General features: G+C 44.2%; 1 protein-coding gene across 1 annotated transcript; it reads left to right on the top strand.

Moving 5' to 3' along the window:
- The first annotated feature begins 13,233 nt into the window (after nt 1-13,233).
- On the top strand, nt 13,234-15,720 carry LOC123421933. Its single transcript, XM_045107623.1, has 2 exons — nt 13,234-14,344; nt 15,326-15,720. The coding sequence occupies exon 1, from the start codon at nt 13,235-13,237 to the stop codon at nt 14,333-14,335; it is 1,101 nt and encodes a 366-aa protein (XP_044963558.1). The 5' UTR covers nt 13,234; the 3' UTR covers nt 14,336-14,344; nt 15,326-15,720.
- Nucleotides 15,721-23,282: the final 7,562 nt, after the last annotated feature.

Below are 23,282 nucleotides of genomic sequence, written 5' to 3'. Positions count from 1 at the left end.
GCTGATAAACATCCCTTATGTACTCCTCTGGAGTTATAACATTGATGATATTGGTCTCAACATTTATGGGAGTACCAGAGATGTAATGCTTGATTCTTTGCCCATTTACCACTCTAGGAAAATGTGATAGCCCAATGCCGACGTTCTAGAAGATTCCCCCTTCTTTTCGTTTTCGTCATGTGTCTATTTTTTCTTTTGTCGCATCATCATCGCATCATGTGCATCATCAGCATTGCATCGGCACCCCGTTGCCGCCCGTTTTCAAAACTTGCATCCGTTGATTGTTGCCGGTTCTCGTTGTTGTCTGTTCTGAACCTGACCGCACTCGCACGCGCTCGCGGCATCGTCGAAACCCTGTTTTAAAAGAGCGTTTAAAACTTTCTCTGATCGGGGTGAAACTTGGCATGCGGTCGTAATTTGTTTTAGTTAGGCCGCCTGTCGAATTTCGTCACGATTGGGGTTCGTCTGGTACCCGAACGGTCGACCATAGCGCCACCGTATTCGGTCTACCGTCGAACGTCTGTCGGTGTTTTAAAAAATCGTTGTTGCGCCGCCCGTTCTCCCTCTCGTCTCCGGATATCCCCTGTACACGGCCGCGCACCCGTTCCCGCGTGGGGAATCGTTTGAATCCGACCCCGCGGTTGGATCCGGAACGCGATTTCGGGTAACCTACCCCCCGTTTGTCTATATATAGACCCCCATACCATTAATTAGACAGCAAATCCCCTCTCTCCCTCGTTTTCCGTGCCTCCCCAACCCTAGACGCCACAGCCAGCCATCTCCCACTTCCAGCGCACGGGCCCGCGAAGCCAATCTGGGGCCCGCCCGAGCCCGGCCCCGAAGCAGCGCCGCTGCCCGCAGCGCCTCGAGCGCACCCGCGTCCCACGGGGAGCCCCTGCTCGCCGCATGCCTCGGCGAGCTGCGCCCCGTGCAGCCGCACCTCCCTCGCCGGTGCCCCGCCTCCGCGCCGCCGGGATCCTCGTCGGCCGCCGCCTGCCTCGTCGCCTGTACCTGCCAGGGAGCCGCCGGCCGCCGCATCTTGCGAGCAACCGCCGATTTGCTCCTCCCGTGCTCGGAATGGTCAGATCCGGGCAGCCCCGGCCCATTCCCGTCGGCGTCGCCTCGCCTGCCTCGCCGCCGGCCCCCCTTCGCCTGCGCCGCCGTGCCGGCCTCGTGCCTGTCCGGGACGAGGACGCCGCCGCTTCGCCCGTTGACCCCTCGGGCCGCCTGGACGCGAACCGCCACGCCCAGCGCCTCGACCCGCTAGCAGCCTCCCCCGCGTGGGCCTGCCAGCCGCCAGGCACAGGCGCGGCCTGCCTCCTCCTTCGGCCCATCTGCGCCAGCCTTCCTCACCAGGCCGGTCCGAGTCGGCCCAAAGGTGAGGCTATACCCCGCCCCAGCGCATTTTATTTATGTTGCGCATGCGGTTAGGCCCATTTAGATTAGGGTTGTTTTTCTCAGGAGATATTATTTCCAGAAAATAGGTAAATATTTAGATGCCCGTATCTTTTTATCCGTTAGTCGGATCGAGGCGTGTAATATATGGTTTTCGGGTAGTTTTGCGTGTAGAATCCGTTTATAAAACTTGCACAATTGTTTGACGTAGTTTTACGTGCCGAACGCCTAGGTTAACGTGTTGTCCTATATTGTTTCGTCCCGTAATTTATTTTCCGCGCGTGTTCGAATTGCTCGAATGTCGTATTAGAAATGCCCATATTTTAGGAACCAATTTCCATGCATTTTAGAGCGGTCATTTGTATTTTTGCGTGTAGTGAATTGCCACTAGTTTATTTTCTCGTATACAGGTTATTTTCCCGCATTCATGTGTGGCTTTATTTTGTTGTGCAACCCCACATATTTATATATGTTTCCGGGGTAGAAAAATCCATGGGATTTTTCTGTGCAATTAGTTTTAGCTTTTGAGTAAGTTAGTTCACGCGATATTTTACCGTGATGCCCTTTTGTTTAATTCGTAGGATTTTTTCCGTGCTTCGTTTGACGGAGTTGTCAACTAGGGAGTTGTTCTTTGATGTTTTGTCTAGCCCCTGGTATTTTTGGTTGCAATAAAAATGCATGTTTAGGTGTGGTTTGCTTGCTCTCAAGTTGCTAGAAATAGTGCTGATTTGGAGGAGCTGAAATATTTCTAAGTCTGGAATCTGTTATATTTTGTTGTTGTCTTGTCTTGCTTGTATCTTGTGATGTGTAGCTCTTTTGAGGTTGGTACAATGAAGTTAGTTGTACCCCTTGTGTTTCTCTAGCATGCTGTAAATTTTCATGCCATTTGGTGTCCTGTAGCTATAGGTTTTGCTGCTGTCAATATAGCTTCAGATCGAAAACTGCACTTTCATGAGGTGTAATTTTCACTAAGTCTGAAATAGTGTGTGAGATGCCATTTTGTGTCTTCTTTTCCTAGTGCTCCTTGCTGCCATGATAGTTGTTGTTAGTTGTTTGTCGTAGAGCGTCTTGCCCTCTTCCGTGTCATGCCTTGCTTGAGTTTATCGAAGTTGTGTAGCCCGTAGTTGTGGGGCGTAGAAAATGCTATGTGACTGATTTTGGCAGATTGTAGCGATATCTCGTTTTGCTCGTAGATGTTGAACCGTAGCTCCGATTTGATCGTGTCCTACATGAAACTTGCTTAGAATCTCGTGTAGTTTCATTTTATCTTGCTGGTTGTGTGTTTTGAAGTGCTCGTGACCGTCGTTGCACACATATTGCATTCATGCCATCATATCTTGCGGTGCTTGTAACTTTTGATCTGTAGCTCCGTTGGAGATGTTCTCTATGTGTAAATTGCTTGAAATGACGCGTAGAATCACGTGAACCTTTTTTTTTGCTGTTTAACAACTAATTAAATGTGTTAATTCAGATCTGGACAGAATTGTAAATTAACATGTGAGGCCGTCTCGGAGGTGCTATATGACATTTCCGACCTCATTTAAAATGCCTAGATAGGTAGATTAATTGCGCTTCACCTCTTGCCATGTTTAACCACATTTAATATTGTCGTATATCTAATCGGGATAGAACTAAATAATTAAACGTGGAGTTTCGTCAATATGCAACTCGTTGCATATTGTACTTCACTTAATGTGTAGTGTTTGATTGTGTGAATTGTCATGCCGTGTCTTGCATGTATTCAGCTGCTCATGCATCATTTGTGTTGTGCATCGTGTGGTGAATTCCGTGTGTTGATTTGTGTTCCCGGTTTGCTTTGTCTCGATAGAGTTCCACATCGTGCCGGATTGTGAGGACCCGTTCGACTACGTCAGTTCGTCTGCTTCACGGAGTCATTCTTCTTTCAAGCGGGATCTCAGGCAAGATGACCATTTCCCCAGATACCATTATTATCATTGCCATGCTAGTTTTATCGCTTCTATCGATTATGTCTCATTGCCTACCACATGTTAAATATCAGCCTCTCAATCATGCCATGATAACCTTCAATCTGTTCGACCTAGCAAACCACTGATTGGCTATGTTACCGCCTGCTTAACCATGTTGTTAGCATTGCTAGTTGTAGGTGCAGTTGCTTCCATGTGATAACATGGGTTCCTTGTTATATCACCATATTAAATGCTATTTAATTTAATGCACCTATATACTTGGTAAAAGGTGGAAGGCTTGGCCTTTCTAGCCTGGTGTTTTGTTCCACCTTTGCCCCCTTAGTTTCGGCTACCGGTGTTATGTTCCATAAATGAACGCTCCTAACATGATCGGGGTTGTTACGGGGACCCCCTTGATAATTCGTTTTAGATTAAAGCTGGTCGGGCAAGGCCCAACATTGGTTCTACATTTGCCCAACATAATAATTTTGTTAACACCGAAATGCATAGGGCGTCATGAACCCGAGGAGTAATTTTACATAAACACGCCAGTGCTGATGGTGTTGGTCCCAAAAGGACAGGCTGCGGGGCCACCACGGGGCAACTCGAGGTTTGGTACCTGTAGGCTTTTCCATCCGTCGTGTCCTGAGAACGAGATACGCGGCTCCTATCGGGATCGTTGACACGTCGGGCGGCCTTGCTGGATTAGTTTTACCTTTGACGAGATATCTTGTGCATCGGGATTCCGGTGATACTTTGGGTAATCTCAGAGTAGAGGTTTTCCACTAGGGAATCCGACGAGATCGCGAGCTTCGTGATTGAGGATTTCTATGCGTGGTAATTTGTGATGGACTAGTTGGAGCATCCCTGCAGGGTTAAATATTTTCGAAAAGTCGTGCCCGCGGTCATGTGGCAACGTGGAAACTTGGTTTAACACTGGTTCTAGATAACTTGAAGTAATTTAATCAAAATATGCCAACTGTGTGTGTAACCGTGACTGTCTCTTTCGTGAGTTCTTACTCCTATCGAGGACACGGTGGGGTTATGTCTGACGTAGGTAGGTGTTCAGGATCATTCATTTGATCATCAGTAGTCACGTCCGTTATGCGTAGACCTTCCCCCTCTTATTTCTTGTACTCGTAAGTTTAGCCACCAAATATGTGCTTAGCCGCTGCTGCAACCTCACCACTTAACCTTACCTTACCCTTTAAGCTTTGCTAGTCTTGATACCTTTGGAAATGAGATTGCTGAGTCCCCTATGGCTCACAGATTACTACAACACCAGTTGCAGGTACAAGTAAAGTTACTTGACGCGAGCGCGTTGATTGTTCATTTGGAGTTGCTTCTTCTTCTTCTTCTTCTTCATCGATCTAGGATGGGTTCCAGGCCGGCGGCCTGGGATAGCAATGATGGATGTCGTTCTTATTTTTCTCGTTTGTTTTCGTCCATAGTCGGACCCTGCTCTTACTCTTGATGATTATGTAATGTACTGATGTGACTCTGATGTAGCTTGTGGCGAGTGTAAGCCAACTCTGTATATATATCTCTTCTTTTCAGTACATGTACTTGTAATGATATCCATTCTTGCGACACGACGAGATGTGCTTCTATCCCTGACGAGGCCTTCGTGCCAAATTGAGGGTAGGGTCGCATCTGTGGCGTGACAGAAAATTTCCTGTTATTGATTTTGATGGCACCGGAACGATATACTTCCTCGATAACATAGGGACCTTCCCATTTAGAGAGAAGCTTGCCTGCAAAGAATCTCAAACGAGAATTGTATAGCAGGACATAATCACCTACATTGAACTCTCGTTTCTGTATTCGTTTATCGTGCCATCTCTTAACCTTTTCCTTGAACAACTTGGCATTCTCATATGCCTGGGCCCTCCATTCATCTAATGAGCTGATATCAAACAACCGCTTCTCACCGGCAAGTTTGAAATCGAAGTTGAGCTCTTTGATTGCCCAATAAGCTTTGTGTTCCAGCTCAAGAGGTAAATGACAGGCCTTACCGTAAACCATTTTATACGGTGACATGCCCATGGGATTCTTATAGGCAGTCCTATAAGCCCATAGTGCATCGTCAAGTTTGCTAGACCAGTTCTTTCGAGATCTGTTGGCGGTCTTTTGTAAGATCAACTTGATCTCCCTATTACTCAACTCCACTTGACCACTAGACTGAGGATGATAAGGAGATGCAACTCTATGGTTGACATCATACTTAGCTAGCATCTTGCGGAAAACACCGTGAATGAAGTGTGAACCGTCATCAGTCATCAAGTATCTAGGGACTCCAAATCTTGGGAATATGACTTATTTAAGCATCTTAATAAGGTGTGGTGATCAGCATTTTTAGTGGGGATAGCTTCTACCCACTTAGTAACGTAATCCACAGCAACTAAGATGTGAGTGTACCCATTGGAACTCGGGAAGGGTCCCATATAATCAAAGCCCCAGACATCAAATGGTTCAATGACAAGTGAATAGTTCATAGGCATTTCCTGACGCTTACTGATATTCCCTATTCTTTGGCATTCGTCACAAGACAAGACAAACTTACGGGCATCCTTGAAGAGAGTGGGCCAATAGAAACCTGATTACAATACCTTATGAGCAGTTCTATCTCCAGCATGGTGTCCTCCGTAGGCTTCGGAATGACACTTCTGCAAGATCTGTCCCTATTCATGTTCGGGCACACAATGTCTAATAACACCATCTACTCCTTCCTTATAAAGGTGAGGATCATCCCAAAAGTAGTGTCTCAAATCAAAGAAGAATTTCTTCTTTTGCTGATAGGTGAAACTGGGTGGTACATATTTGGCTACGATGTAATTTGCATAATCGGCATACCACGGGGCACTATGTGAAGTGCGAATGACATTTATTTTCTCATCGGGAAAGCTGTCATCAATAAGTAGTGGGTCATCAAGGACATTCTCTAGCCTAGACAAGTTATCTGCTACAGGGTCATCAGCACCGTTTCGGTCAACAACGTGCAAATCAAATTCATGTAGCACGAGAACCCATCTGATCAGTCTAGGCTTAGCGTCCTTCTTCTCCATGAGGTACTTAATAGCAGCATGATCAGAGTGAATAGTGACTTTGGAGTCAACTATGTAAGATCTGAACTTTTCACATGCAAACACGACTGCTAAAAATTCCTTTTCCGTAGTGGCATAGTTTCTTTGGGCACTGTCTAGAGTTTTACTAGCGTAGTGAATAACATTCAACTTCTTGTCAACTCTTTGTCCTAGAACAACACCAATAGCATAATCAGTAGCGTCACACATGATTTCAAAGGGCAAGTTCCAGTCAGGTGGTTGAACAATAGGTGCGGTTATCAAAGCCTTCTTAAGTATTTCGAAAGCTTCCTCACAATCCTCATCAAAGACAAAAGGAACATCCTTCTGCAAGAGGTTGGTAAGAGGCCTAGAAATCTTAGAGAAGTCTTTAATGAACCTTCTATAGAAACCAGCATGACCTAGGAAACTTCGTATACCTCTGATATCTGTGGGGCAAGGCATTTGCTCAATTGCATCAACCTTGGCCTTATCAACTTCAATGCCTCTTTCAGAAATTTTGTGTCTTGAGACGATATCTTCATTGACCATAAAGTGGCACTTCTCCAATTCAAGACGAGGTTGGTATCTTCGCATCTCTGTAAGACTCGATCAAGGTTGCTGAGGCAATCATCAAAGGAAGACCCATAAACGGAGAAGTCATCCATGAAAACCTCGACAATCTTTTCACAAAAGTCAGAGAATATAGCCATCATACATCTTTGAAAGGTGGCAGGTGCATTGCATAAGCCAAAAGGCATACGTCTATAAGCAAAGGTAACGAAGGGGCAGGTGAAAGTGGTTTTCTCCTGATCAGATTGTGCAACAGGTATTTGCGAGAAACCTGAATAACCGTCTAGAAAGCAGAAGTGTGTGTGTTTTGATAGCCTTTCTAGCATTTGGTCGATAAACGACAAAGGATAATGATCTTTCCTGGTTGCCTTGTTCAGTTTCCGTAAGTCTATCACCATTCTATAGCCGGTAATAATCCTTTGTGGGATTAGTTCATCCTTATCATTAGGAACGACGGTGATACCTCCCTTCTTAGGTACTCAATGTACTGGACTTACCCAATCACTATGAGCAACAGGATAAATGATTCCTGCTTCCAGAAGCTTTAATATTTCTTTTCTAACGACCTCTTTCATCTTAGGACTCAATCTCCTTTGATGATGAGCAATTGGTTTGAAGTCAGGATCAGTTTTAATATTGTGTTGACATAGAGTGGGACTAATACCCTTAAGATCATCAAGAGTATATCCAATAGCAGCACGATGCTTCCTCAGAGTTTTTAGTAACTTATTATCTTCGTGCTCTCATAGGAGAGCACTAATAATGACAGGATATATCTCCTTCTCATCAAGATAGGCATACTTAAGAGTATCAGGCAAATGTTTAAGCTCGAACACAGGATCACCCTTTGGTGGGGGAGGATCCCCTAGCAGTTCAACAGGCAGATTGTTCTTGAGAATAGGATATTGTTCTAAGACAATTTTATCTATCTCATCTCTCTCCTCCATATGCATATCATTTTCGTGCTCAAGCAGATATTGCTCTAAAGGATCCGTAGGAGGTACGACAATAGAGGCAAGAGCAATGATTTCATCCCTACCAGACGACTCTCTTTCATGGGGTTGTCTTCCAAACTTGGAGAAGTAAAATTCATGAGACACACCCTCGAAACTAACAGTGACGGTCTGCTTAGTGCAATCAATGTGAGCATTGACAGTGTTGAGAAAGGGTCTACCAAATATGATAGGACAAAAGCTATCTTGTGCAGTACCAAGGACGAGGAAATCAGTAGGATACTTCGTCTTACCACACAAGACTTCTACGTCTCTCACAATTCCCAGAGGGCAGATAGTGTCTCTATTAGCTAGCGTAATAGTGACATCAATGGGTTCTAACTCAGCAGGTGCAATCTCATCTTTGATTTCATCATATAGAGAACGGGGTATTGCACTAATACTAGCTCCCATATCACATAAACCATGGTAACAGTGATCTCCTATCTTGACTGAAACAACGGGCAGGCCAACTACAGGTCCGTTTTTGTCTTTCGTGTGAGGTTTAGCAATTCTAGCGGAGTCCTCATAGAATTTGATAACATGCCCATCTATGTCTTCGGCTAAGAGATATTTGATAATAGCAACACTAGGTTCAACTCTAATCTCCTCAGGGGGTGCAAGTGGTCTAATGTAACCCCTACGTATCACAGTTGGAGCTTTAGAATAATCCTTTATCCAAGCAGGGTATGGTGGTTTCTCAATGTAAGCACAAGGAACAACAGGATCACTAAAAGCAATGACTTTCTCCTCAACTAGATTGGTTTTGGCTATGTTGCTTTCTACAGGAGGATGATATTTAAACCACTTCTCTTTGGGAAGATCAACATGAAGAACAAAAGATTCACATAGAGAAGCTACTATCTCAGAGTCAAGTCCATACTTAGCGCTAAAATCTCTAGAAGTGTTTGTCTCAACAAAAGATTTAATGCAATCAAACTAGAAATTCATACCTGACTCCTTACCTTCCTCCAGCTCCCAATCTTCAGAGTTGCGTTTGATTCTCTCCAATAAATTCCACTTGTGATCAATATACTTTTTCATAAAAGAACCGGTACAAGAAGTGTCAAGCATGGTACGATCTTCATGAGAAAGCCGAGCATAAAAGTTTTGAGTGATGATTTCTCTCGAGAGCTCATGATTGGGGCATGAATATAGCATTGATTTAAGCCTCCCCCAAGCTTGAGCTATGCTTTCCCTGTCACGAGGCCAAAAGTTATAAATAAAGTTCCGATCACGATGTACTAAATGCATAGGATAGAACTTTTGATGAAATTCCAATTTCAACCGATTGTAGCCCCATGATCCAGTATCATCACATAGCCTATACCATGTCAACGCCTTATCCTTCAAAGATAAAGGAAATACTTTCTTGTTTACCTCATCCTCGGGCAAACTTGCAAGCTTAAATAAACCACAAACTTTACCTACATAGATTAGATGCAAGTCTGGATGTGAAGATCCATCTCCTATAAAAGGATTAGCGAGCAGTTTCTCAAGCATACCCGAAGGAATTTCATAAAAGATATTTTCAGTAGGTACCTCAGGTTGAGGAACAACTCCTGGTGCTTCCGTTCGTGGTGAAGATACCCCGAACAAACTCCTCAAAGGAACAGTTTCCATAGTGACAAGTGACAATAAATTTCAGCAAATTATATAAATGTTTCCTTACCAATTTCCACTTACCACAGGCGCTTCACTCCCCGGCAACGGCGCCAGAAAAGAGTCTTGATGACCCACAAGTATAGGGAATCAATCGTAGTCCTTTCGATAAGTAAGAGTGTCGAACCCAACGAGGAGCAGAAGGCTCTGATAAACGGATTTCATCAAGGTAATAACTGCAAGCACTGAAAGTAGCGGTAACAAGTGATTGTGTAGCGAGGTGAAACGTAGGAAGCAAAAAGTAAGAAGTAACAAGTAGTAGCAACGGTGCAGCAAGTGGCCCAATCCCTTTTGTAGCAAGGGACAAGCCTGAACAAAGTCTTATAGGAGGAAAAACGCTCCCGAGGACACACGGGAATTTCTGTCATGCTACTTTCATCATGTTCATATGATTCGCGTTCGTTACTTTGATAGTTTGATATGTGGGTGGACCGGCGCTTGGGTACTGCCTTTACTTGGACAAGCATCCCACTTATGATTAACTTCTCTCGCAAGCATCCGCAACTACAAAAGAAGAATTAAGACAAAGTCTAACCATAGCATTAAACTAGTGGATCCAAATCAGCCCCTCACGAAGCAACGCATAGACTGGGGTTTAAGATTCTGTCACTCCAGCAACCCATCATCTACTTACTACTCCCCAATGCCTTCCTCTAGGCCCAAATATGGTGAAGTGTTATGTAGTCGACGTTCACATAACACCACTAGAGGAAAAGACAACATACAGCATATCAAAATACCGAACGAATATCAAATTCACATGACTATTATCAGCATGACTTATCCCATGTCCTCAGGAACAAAAGTAACTACTCATAAAGCATAATCGTAATCATGATCAGAGGTGTAATGAATAGCATCAAGGATCTGAACATAAACTCTTCCACCTAGTAATCCAACTAGCATCAACTACAAAGAGTAATCAACACTACTAGCAACCTTACAAGTACCAATCGGAGTCGTGAGACGGAGATTGATTACAAGAGATGAACTAGGGATTGGAGAGGAGATGGTGCTGATGAAGATGTTGATGAAGATGACTCCCCTCCGACGAGAGGAGTGTTGGTGATGACGATGGCGACGATTTCCCCCTCCAGGAGGGAATTTTCCCCGGCAGGATCGTCCTGCCGGAGCTCTAGATTGGATATGCTCAAGTTCCGCCTCGTGGCGGCGACGAAACCACGAAAAAGCTCCCGAATGACTTTTTGTGGACCAAAACCCTTCATATAGCAAAAGAGGGGGGCTAGTGGGCCGTCAGGGAGCACACAAGCCCCACTCCGCCACGAGGGGGGTGGCGGTGGCAGGGCTTGTGGCGCCCTGGCAGTCCCCCTCTGGTACTTCTTTCGCCCAGTATTTTTTATATAATCCCAAAAAATCCACGTAACTTTTCAGGGCATTTGGAGATGTGCAGACTAGTGGACTAAGATTTGCTCCTTTTCCAGTCCAGAATTCCAGCTGCCTGAATTCTCCCTCTTCAAATAAACCTTGCAAAATAAGAGAGAAGAGGCATAAATATGGTACCACAAAGTAATATAACAGCCAAAAAAGCAATAAATATCAACATGAAAACATGATGCAAAATGGACGTATCAGCCACCTCGACGTTCGTGAGCACGGCGTCGCTCTGTGTCTCGCGCTCTCTGACGAAACTGACGAAAAGGGGCGAGAGGAGGGAGACGGCGTCTACAGGAGAGGGAAGGGAGTGGGCTGCGCGCGAGGAGGGGTTAGCCAGCGAGGGGGAGGAGGCCCACTCGGAGGCGCTAGGTAAGGAAAAGAAAACCCACTGGGTTTTTTCTATTTACAAACAAACAGAGACAAAAATAAATACACAGGACACACTGTTGATGCTAAAATAAAACAAAAATGCCCCTGATCATAAGGGAATTATGACCTATTTAAATAAAATGAAAAGGGAATTTTTGAAGCATTTAAATATTTACAAAACAGAATTTGAATAACTTGTTTGTGAATATTTACCCCACTTAAACAAAGTTTAAAATCACAATAAACCTAGCACCACATCCACCACAAAACACTCTCTACATATTTGAACCAAGGTTAGAGCAAGTCAAACTTGACCTTGAGAAATATAGAAAGGGAGGGTTTTGAAACCTATTTGAAAACTAGCATAGTTGCACCCCACTTAAACAAATGCACCACTTCATCACATCACATATCACATCCATGGAACCACAACAGCAACAAACACAAGAAGGCATGAATGGAATGAATGCATAAATGCAAAGGGGAGACAAGGTAACATCACATGAAATAACACATGCATATATCTCACATGGCAATGACATGATGGACCCACATACATGAAGGTTCCAAATATGGCAAGATACATTCTGGGGCATTACACACAGAGGGAGGCCGGGGCACCTGAAGGGCCCACAAGCTAATAGGGTGCGCCTGACCTGTTCGTGTGTGGCCAGGAGGTGGCCCCGTATGGTATACTTTTGGCCCATAAATTCTTATATATTCAACAAAAATTCTTCGTGAAGTTTATTCAAAGTCGAGTGAATTTTCACCTTTTTTTCTTAGTTTTCAGGTAGAAAATTCCAGTTCCCCGCAATCTACTTCTTTATGATGTACCTTGTAAATTCAGAAAGAAAAAATAAGATCTATATCATAAAGTGGAATAATGAACAAGAATACTATGCAGGTCGACGGTAGCTACTCGTACCAATAATTCGGGTTGAACTAACACGGTATGCAATGCAGGTCGACGCGGTCAACCTGGATGCGAAGCTCATCCACATGTTGCTAGATATGCGTGTGGCACAACTCCATCGAGTTTAGGATTGCCCTAGATGTGCCATTGCTGACGGAGTTGATTAGCGTGTGGACTGCTCCGCCATCTTGAGCCCATGTTTGTTGTTTGGGTCGGCCGAGGGTGTGCCGTCCTGCGTGACGTGTGGGCCCGCGATTGTGTCGTTCCCATGGAAGGGAAAGGTTGGTAACCAACACCCCATGGCCGCCGTGCGTGGAGCCACGCTAGTCAAAGGAGAACAATGGGCATATAATCTTAATTATGTCCCGCGGTACGTATAAATCATTATTATTATTATTTTTGCGGGAAGGTATAAATCATACAGTATTTGGATGTAGGGTGACCGACCAAAGTGAGCTCGCGGCGCGCAAGTTAAGGACGGTCTCGATTCTCAACTCTCCGAAACAAGTTTGGGGGATTGGTAAAGATATTTCTTACCACAACAAAGAAGAAACCAGTACGTACTAGTACTACTCCGAATTATGCATTATTATTATTATTTGTAAAGATATGACAACATACGTACGAGTATAATATAATAAAATAATTTTTGATTTTCTTTCGAAGACAAGTTTGAAATTTGCCACTGTAGTAGTAGAGGAGGTAAAAGATTGGCCCGTGGGATAGATTGGCGTAGCCTTGACGCCAAAGAGAGGAGGGAAAAAAAAAAAAAAAAGGTGGCAACCGAATCCACCTGCTCTCCTCTGCTGCTCCTCTGCTCCTCTGCTGCTCCTCTGCTTTGGCGTCCTCTGCTTTCCATTTGGAATCCACAAAAAACACAACCTTCCCTCCAGCCCCCCAAAACCCCAATCTTGCCTTCCTCACCTCGCCGGCGTCATGTCCGCCATGACCCTCACCCGCCGCGCCGCCCTCGCCTGCCGCAGCGCACGCCGCCTCCTCTCCACCTCCGGCCAGCCGCGGCCCGCTCCCTCCACCCTGCTCGGCCACTTCCACCACCCCATGTGGCCGCAGGACGCTGAGGCTTTCCAGCTGCCGCCGCTCGCCGCACCCGTTTTCCAGCCCCTCACACCATCCTCCCCGAGCCTCTCCATCGATTTCCTCCCCGACGTCTTGGACTATGCTCTCCACGACTCCCACCTCGGCCTCGTGCTCCTCCGCCGGAAGCCCCAGTTCGGCACCCGCGGGTTCCTTGTCTGCGACCCCGTCTCGCGCCGCCACGCGCAGCTGCCCCCGCCGCCCATCTCCTCCAACAACGGCGGCGTGGTCATCGGCGCCGCGCTCCTCTCCCGCGCCCCGTCGGGTGGTGGGCTCCAGTTCGAGATCCTCTGCGTCGCGCTCGAGGTCGACCGCCCGCGCGCGTGGATCGCCTCCTACCACGACGGACGGTGCCGCTGGGCCGCGCTGGCGCCATCGCGAGGGGTCACGCTCGACTTGGACCACACCAGGTTCGAGCGGGTGTGCGTGCACGCCGCGGGAGGCATGTACTGGCACGTCCTCCACAGCCCGGCAGTGCTCGCGCTCGACACCGCCTCGTGTGACTTCTCCTTCCTCCCGGCGCCAGCCCTCATGTGGGGTGGCGACGACGGCGACCACAAGTACCGCATTGGGGAGATGCCCGAGGATGGCCGGCTTTGCATCGCGTCGCTCGAGAGGAGGCACGGCCTTCAAATCTGTGTTCGTGCGCAAGTCGGCGCCACCGGAGACAACGGCTGGGTGCTGGACAGGCGCGTGCCCATGGAGGAGGTGCTGGACACGGTGCCGTCCCTGCCCAAGGATCGCCTGCTGCGCCACTCAAGAATGTGGTTGGGTGATATGGACGCAGGTCGAACGGGGAAGGTTTTCATCAACACAATCGGCTTCGGGAACTTCTCATACGACATAATCGACCACAAGCTGGAGCCTTTGACGATTGAAGATGGAACCACCTACGGTCACCCCGTCTTCGCTTACATTCCGGTCCCGGCTCCACACAGCCGCTCCACATGATTCTGCCTGGTAACATATGTCTCCCACATCACTCTACCTGCCTTTAAAAGTGGCAGAAACTCACTCGCGGCAAATTAATGGGATTTTATTTATGTTTCATTTCATGTACTACTAGTAGCTTGTGGACTTCCATTGCACCACTCCAATAGATTTGTTGCTTTAACTTGATTAAGAAACTGTCCCACATGATTTGTTTCTTGGACCGGGGAGGTCGGGGTTCGGTGCAAGGGCTTGAGAACGGGTAACTAACTAAGCCAATTAGGGCACTTTGGACTGCAGCAGCATCCATTGCCAGGCGACAAGGACTGGAGGAGAGGAGGGCAGGTGAGAAGGCGGTCCATTAGGTCCCTATATATAGGGGCATTTTCAGATAACTGAGAGGGCTACAACTTGTTTCACATGAAACTCACTAGCATATACTTCCCCTGTCCCAAAATAAATATCTCAAACTTGGTACTATAATTTTGTACTACAACTAGTACAAAGTTGAGACATCAACTTATCTTGGGACAGAGGGAGTATCATCTACCGTCCTAAAACCACTTGCTTATATTATCCACCTCATAAATTTTCGTAGCAGCAGACCTAGTCAGTCTCACAAATTTACTGCCATCGACATATGGATCTCCATTCTAGTTCTACTCGAGCTTAAAACACCATGCATTAGGCTGTTCATTTGTGTAACTGGGATTATAATTATAGGCACACATTTTAGTCTAAGGCTTGGTCACTAATTTACATTTCTAGCTAGATCGCACAGCTGGCGGAGCACATTCTTACTTGGTAAGTACATGATCTTGCGTTCCTGCCATCATTTTGCAAGGGTTGTCTGAACTGCAACGACATACACATATATATGCATATGATCTCCATCTTGTGCAGTTTTAATAACCTGCCAGTTTATTTATCAACATACATGCTCTCATCCTTAATTGCCCGTGCTCTATATATAATCCGCTGTAGTTTTGCTGATAGTTGTGCTATCCTTAGGACCCAGGTCCAGGAATGTGGTTGCTGCTACCGGCCGGTGACTTCTTTTTGGAGTATCAATCAGCTCGCGGGAACTCTTCACCGGAGCCTCTACTTCCAGCTACATTATCTATGCGCGATTCGGCTAAGCAAACATGAATGAGACCCTTGAAACAGCAAGAAAACTGGAGGTGCTTTTTTTGTGGGTGAACATCAAGAATATCATCTGATGGTCATGTGAGATTTGGTGAACCATATGGTGCTTTTGTTGAATGAGTAGCAGATAACCATGGGTGGAACTCTGATGTTGTTCTTCCCTGCCGTGTCAACATGTGTTTGTTTTGATGGATTGGTTTGTTGGGTACTTGGGTGTCATTAATATGCGTAGGTTTTTTTATTAGGACTCGATCTATACATCATGGACTGTATTGAAATTTCTATATGCATGCCGTGGAGGCCTAACAGGAGGTTGCCTGTCACCATGCATCCCCGTCGAGAAGCAACCAAGGGACCTGCTTGCTTTCAGTTCAGGGACAGAAAATGTTTGTGCTGCTGCTGCATGCGTGAAGTTACATGGTGTTTGTAGGGAAATAAGCCACGGCGAGCCCAGGACGCGGCGTGCGCGTGTGTGCGTGCGGTGGTCGCGTCGGGTGCGGTCCGTAGCCGCGTCGAGCCATAGTCTGGGTAGTGTCTAACATGTAGATAGTCTGACCATAGTTTAACTTGGGACCGACTTGTGTACAGGTTGTGTGCGTGCGTGCGTGATTCGGTTGGCGATAATGGCGGGGGTGCCTGTGGCGTTCTGTTGGAGCCCGGCCGCGTTGATCGCGTCAGTGCGCGACGGGGGCGTGCGGATCGCGCAGGACGTGGAGGAGTGGGGAGCGCGGCGTCTTGTGGGCGTGCCTGCGTATAAAGACTCCTCCCCGTGTGCTGTTGTAACAGTGGGTTCGAGTTCGTGCTCGAGGAAGAAGCCGTTCGTGCGGGCAGGCATTCGTGTTCGTGCGCCGGAACCACCTTGTCCCGTGTCTCTCCTTCTTCTTCTGTACTCCTCTTCGTCTACCTCCAGTCCGGTGAGTGAGGTGAGAGAGAGAGAGCTCTCCGGTGAGTGCTAGGGCATGGGGTAGACACCAACAGTGTTGTGTGTGTCGTAAGTCAAGTGTGTATGCCATGCACCGCTGACTGTTGACTGTCACCGCATGAACAAACGATGCAGAAGATGGAGCAAACAAAATGAAACGACGGTTAAAAAGGATAATACAGGTAGATTGAAGCCAATGATCTCCAGGAAGTATGTAATGCAGATAGTTACATGATAGGAGAGCACGAAAACCGAAAGACTATAACTAGTATTGGAGCTAGGCAAAGTACTTACTATTCAGTCAGGATTTTCGTCAGCATGCTGGTAAGTGGCGCAGCAAAACCCTTTGTATCTTTATTTAGGCTGTCGGTAATAACTGAATTTAAAAAAAAAGGTCCAATCTTCTCCGGATGGAGAAGAGAATCCTCATACTAAGAAGACAAACAAGAATGGTTAACCACAGGGTAGATAACTGCCCTATTAGCAAGAAACATCATTTGGGATTTGGCTGCCAGATACTATAGAATATGTCGATGTTGCCGATGGTATGGGATTCTTATCACCTTGACCTACCTACCTGATGCTAATGCTCAACATTTGGGGTCACTCAAGAATTAATGTAGGTATTGTCTATGTAGAATCTGGTGAGGTTAGCAAACAAGAATTGGCAAAAGATTTCTCAGTTACCTACAAAACCGGCAGATCAACAAGTTGGATAAGTGGACTTCCTCAGGTGGCAGGCTGGCAGCGTATCCTTGTTTTAGGCTGACTAGGGAAAATGTTGCTGTAAATGTTGAGGTCTCCAAAGGTAATGTAGATGTTGTTCGAGTTGTCCAAAGAAATCTGGGTTAAGCTCAGGAGTGATTGGGCCATTCTTGACCAAATGGTCTCTGTTTTTTGGGGTGTAGACTCGCAGCGCAACTCCCAAAGCTAATACGAAACTATTGGAGTCAAGATCTCCTGCACTGATTGCACTAAAAAGTGTACCTCATGACTCATGAGGCTGGTCACAATGGGGAGGAACTTAGCAGTAACATCACACACTCCAATACAACTTTGCTTATGTGGCACGTATTTAGTGAAGAGAGAGGTGCTTGTGGTAACTAGCTAAGTTACCGGAACATCACACACTCCAAGAAACAATGAGTCTATAGTCTAATAAATGCATTGTTGCATGACACTACATACATGTTACTCCCCATTGTGGAGGTAGGAACATAGTCTAGGAAAGCGTGTAGGTTCCTACCTTATGTTACTCTCCATTGTGACCAGCCTGAGAGGGTCTTTGAGATTGATGGTGAATTATAGTACAAGATATTGATAGAAGTGGAACCCCCTGCCAGCTAGCACTAGTGGATTGCTTAGGGTGTCAGGCAGGAATCTATGGATGTTGGAGATCTCAGTGAGAAGAACACCACTAGGTCCGAGGATAATAGATGAGGGACGACCTCTAGAGATGGATCCGAACAAGGAGGGGGATCTCACGCCTCAAAGACACACAACTCTACTCTAACAGACAGTTGATGGGCTTTATTCAGCAGAGCCCTAATGTAATGTATATGCTGAAGAAGACACGTACGCTGCTCAAATCTCAGGTTCCCGAATCTCTGTAAAATTCAAGGAAAGAAGTGCTAAGCCTAATTATTACCTCTGGTCGGTCGGTCATCATATATAGTGAGGAGTAGTGTTACAAAACAATAACCACTTTTGGTAGGGGAAGAAGGGCTTGCATTTGAAGATGGGAAAATTCACACCAAAACAGCATCACCTCCTGGAGATGGAGAGATTATGACGAGGCATTCCCACCTCACCTCTCCCTAACGACGCCTCCATGCCACCTCGGTTTTGGGCTGAGGCCCTCAACACTGCCACCTTCCTGCTTAACCGCCATGCCAATGCCAATGCCAATGCCAATGGCAATGGCAATGCCAGTGCACCCCCCGCACACCACACGAGAATTAATGCATTGCTCCTTGGCGTCTTGGGTCGGGTGCCGCTGCTACCCGATCGAACACCGCAACCACTGCTCGTCACAAACTCGATGCTCGCTCTGTTGCCTCCTGCGTCTTGTTCGGCTACTACCGCTGCTTTGATCCGCTTTCTCGTCACACCATCACTAACCCCGCGCCTCCTGTGCACATGCCCGCCGCGACCTGCGCTCCTCGACGACCCTCATCGCACACGCCTGCCTGCGTCCTCGTGCACCTCGGCTTCGAGCAGGGTCGATGCATGGCTCTCGCGCTCCTTTGTCCCTCCCTTGGTGCACACCCTCGTCATCCCACGGCTCCTCTGTTGGATCGTCATCCTCCGCGCCATCGACACACTCCAGCTCGTCCTCCGCCGATCGCGCACCTCTTCCACGATATATTGGTGTGAAACCTTCTCGCCGGTCGCCAAGCCAGCCCCGATCCGTACGTGCGGTGCTTACCATTGTTGCGTCGCGCCACTGGCCCGGTGATTCATCAAGAATGCGTTCCTTCACGGCACGCTCGAGGAGAAGGTTTACTGCTTACAGCCCGTTGGCTTCGTCGACGGCACCAAACCGGATCACGTCTGTCGACTGGCCAAGTCCCTCTACGGTTTGAAACAAGCTCCCCGCACGTGCTTCATGCGGTTCGCGGGCTACCTCAAGACCATTGGCTTCTCGCCACGCGTTCGTCCTCCTCCCTGTTCACACCGGCGCACGGTGCCAACGCCGCGTTCCTCCTGCTGTACGTCGACGACGTCGTGCTCACGGCTTCCACTCCGGCTCCTCTCCAGCACAAGTGAGTTCGCTATCAAGGAAGATCAAAACAAAGACACAACTAGCCAAATAATTGATGGTAGTAAACATCAAATCAAACCTTAGTGAATTCTTCTGGCAAAAGAAGTAGGGAGGTTGAAGTTGCCATTTTCAGATCAACTTTCCTTATATCCCAGTTATCCACAAGAACATGGACCTATATTAACAGAAGAGCAAAAAATGTACCCAGATGGTTGAATTTCACGCAGGAACTATATATATACTACTAGTACAAATGCCCGTGCGTTGCAACGGGTTATAATTTAATTAAGGTTGGCCCTTGTATTTTTTTTATAATTAATTAAATTCTATGACTAACAGTTTCATTTGCAATTTTGTTTTGTTAATTAATGATAGCATATGGATTAGAAGATTTTTTTATCTTCCTGATATATGTGTTTCCATTTGTAATCTAAGTGAGTCTTAATTTGATTGCAAACATATTAGACAGCTACATAAAAAACAACCAATTTGCAAACATGCATACCAAATGTTCCAGGTTGTGTATCAATATCGATATTCTTAAAAAAATAAATAGCAAAACAGTTTTTATATATGAAAAATCAAAGCTCAGCCATTTGTTTACGTAAAGCTTGTATAAACAACATTGTATATTTTTTATACATTAGAAACATTTTTTTGCGTATGACATCACAAACACTATTGAGTTTTGATGTCTATTTTTTTTAATACGCATTTTACATATTTTGTATGCATCATGAATATTTTTTATATACATGTTTTACATTATTCAAATACACGATTAACATTTTTGAAAAGTTCTATTTTTTATGTCTACTTTGTTCCATACACATTATATATTTTGTATATGTTTTCTTATACACCGGAAATATTTTCCTATGCACATTTAAAGTCTTTTAAATACATGGTCAATATTTTTCAAAATAAAAGGAAAAAATATTATTTATTGCCCATACGCATTTACACTTTTTTTCTACAAATTTGACATTTCTTTAATCCATGATTAACATGTGTGCAAAGTTTATCGAAATAAAGGCAAAAGGAAAAACAAAAATAGAAAAAGTGTGAAATAGAAGAACAAAAAGGGTTATACATTATTTTTATTGTCCATACGCATTGTATATTTTTTTTGTATATGTGGAAACTTTTTTATCTACAAATTTGACAGTTTTTTAATCTATGATTAATATGTGTGCAAAGTTTATCAAAATAAAGGTAAAAGAGAAAAAAAATAGGAAAAGTGCGAAATAGAAGAATAAAGGCTTAGTACGCCTTTTTTGTATATGTGGAAACTTTTTTATCTACAAATTTGACAGTTTTTTAATCTATGATTAATATGTGTGCAAAGTTTATCAAAATAAAGGTAAAAGAGAAAAAAATAGGAAAAGTGCGAAATAGAAGAATAAAGGCTTAGTATGTCACAACCGGAATCGAACCTGGGTCTCGTGGTAGCACGTCGCGCACCGAACCAGTTGGCCTAGGCTGCTCTTGTGCTGAAATATGGAACGACGTCCTTTAGAAAAAGATAGCCGAATCGAAGTTCAAAACCGACTCGTTTTTGTCACTTACGGGTGGCATTGATGAGTAATTTTGACGAACTTTAGGGGTAAATTTAATGACGCACCACAGAAGCACTAGGTGCTTTATTAGTAGGTATAGATAAAGGAGGTCAAACTGCATCGCGAGTAAATTGAAGTAGTCAATAGTGAAATTAACCACACAGTTATGGCATAATCATAGATATAGACATCCATTACAGTTTTTTTTTTTTGCAGTGAGCCACTTAGGTAGAACTAGTCCAGATTAAGATATACTCCCTCCGTCCCAAAATTATTGTCTTAGGTTTGTCTAGAATTGGATGTATCAAAATAGTAAAACGTGACTAGATATATTCATATCTTTACCTAATAATAAAGCAATTAGTGTTTCTGGTCGTCCGTCATTAACATTATTCTTAAAGTTGACTAGCAAAAATGTCTGTGCGTTGCAACGGAAGAAAAACTATCAGGTTATGCAGGTGTGATAGATATAAAAAGGTATGAATCCAATGCAATAATGACATAAGGATTTTTGAAATGTTATTTCACAAAGTATATCTGAGTGATGTCATGATGAGATAAGGCACTTTTAAAATGTAATTTCAAAAACTAAAAATATGATGCTCATCGCGGCTTGATTTGTTAAGGCGTCACAAAGAAAATATTTTTTAGGTGAGCAAAACTACAAAACACGGAAACCTTTATGTAAGCGACAGTTAGTTTTGTTCATTATTAACATATGTGTTTTAATTTTTACAAACATTTTCTAAAAGTTGATAGACATGTTTTCCAAATTCCTGAATATGCTTTGAATATCGGATCATTTTAAAAAATCATGAACATTTTTTATTTCATGACAATTCATATGAAATCGTGATTTGTTGTATAATATGTGAGCAATTTTTGAACTCATGAACGTTTTATGACTTGTTAAATATTTTGTAAATACACAACGTTTTTCTAATTTTTTTCAAACTGACAACTTTTATTTTTTTGTTCTTTTGAAATCTGGAATTAATTTAAGGAAGAAAAAACTAAAACAGGAATAAAAAGTAAAGAAAAAAATAAATTAAACATGATGCCCTGACCTGCACATGGGCTGGCCCATGAAAAAAATGGTAAAAAGAGAGAGAGAGAAAAAGTGGTGCGCCACGGATCGAACCGCGGTCTCTGGCCTGGAGGATCGAACCTCTGCAATCGCGCTAGTCCTGTGTTACTGGTATATTTATATATCAGTACTTTATAAACACAACACAGGGCGGCGTTTTCTGAAATCCGAAAAGCGAATCGTTTTTATACTTACGGTGGCATTGGTGGGTAATTTTTATCAACTTTAAGGGTAATTTTAATAACGGACGACCAGAAATCCTATTTGTTTTATTATTAGGGACATATAAATTATCCATTATGCCATTCATAGGTAAAGAAAACGTTTCAGATTTTTCCAAAGTCGCCGTCTACTTTGTTATTATAGATAGGTGATACGAACAATGAACCCATACACTCGCCCGCCATAGTGGCTAAGGCAACGTTGTTCTACGCAAGTAACCACGGTTCGATCCTCATAGAGAACAATTTTACCTTTTCATTTTCTCACGCAGTGTCCTCCCTTCATGAGCCGGGCTGGACTCTTCTATTTTTTTTCATTTCGTTCTTTCTTTCTTCTTTTCTCATTTTGTTCTCATCCTTCTACGGAGTATAAATTAATTCGGCATTTCCAAATTTCAAAAGTGATGAATTATAAAAATATTCGCAAAATTATAAATTGTATGTGAATTCAATTTTTTTTAGGAAATCATAAAAGTTTTGTGGATTCAAAAAATATTGGTGTATTTGTAAAAATATGCGATTTGAAAGAAATAGTCGGAAAATGATCATGCTCATTATTTTGAAAAAAATGATCTTGTGTTCAAAACATATTCGGGAATCTGAAATAAGTGTCCATCAAATTTAAAAAATGTACAGAAAAGGTAAAAAACAAAAATTTTAAAACTTGTTCCCTGATTTTAAAAAGGTTGAGTGATCTAAAATATGTTTGTTGAGTAAAAAAATGCTCATGAACTTGAAAACTTTTTATGCATTTCAGAAAATGTTCGTAAACAAAACTTTTTGTGCATTTTAAAAGGTTCATGATTTTTTTGTGAAAATCCAAAATTTCAAAAGATGACGATTTAAAAGCTATTCACCAATTCAAAGTCTTTTATGTCTAGGATTTTATGTTATTTTGTTTACGTGGGAGTAGTTTTTTGGTCGATGAGATTTGTTTTAAAACTTCTAAATATTTGCTTACACAACATAATGACAAGTGTGGCATGAAGTGGCAAGCTCATTACCTTAGAATTTAGCATGTTGAATGTATTGTGCTCACGTGAACATCGTGACCATCATCAATGAGGGTGGGAGAGAAAGTTAAGTGGCAAATTTTGTTTACGTGGGAGTATTACGGGACCTTGTATTACGGAACGAGTAAAGAGACTTGCCGGTGAACGAGATTGAAATAGGTATGCGGATACTGACGATCGAATCTCGGGCAAGTAACATACCGAAGGACAAAGGGAATGACATATGGGATTATATGAATCCTTGGCACTGAGGTTC

Source organism: Hordeum vulgare, chromosome 1H (genome assembly GCF_904849725.1).
Source record: "Hordeum vulgare subsp. vulgare chromosome 1H, MorexV3_pseudomolecules_assembly, whole genome shotgun sequence".
NCBI classification, from domain to species: Eukaryota; Viridiplantae; Streptophyta; class Magnoliopsida; order Poales; family Poaceae; genus Hordeum; species Hordeum vulgare.
This window is presented reverse-complemented; position numbering and strand designations above follow the sequence as displayed.

What these genes read in the sequence shown, in the direction of transcription:
- LOC123421933 (XM_045107623.1), top strand. Translation starts at nt 13,235, where the DNA reads ATGACCCTCACCCGCCGCGCCGCCCTCGCCTGCCGCAGCGCACGCCGC.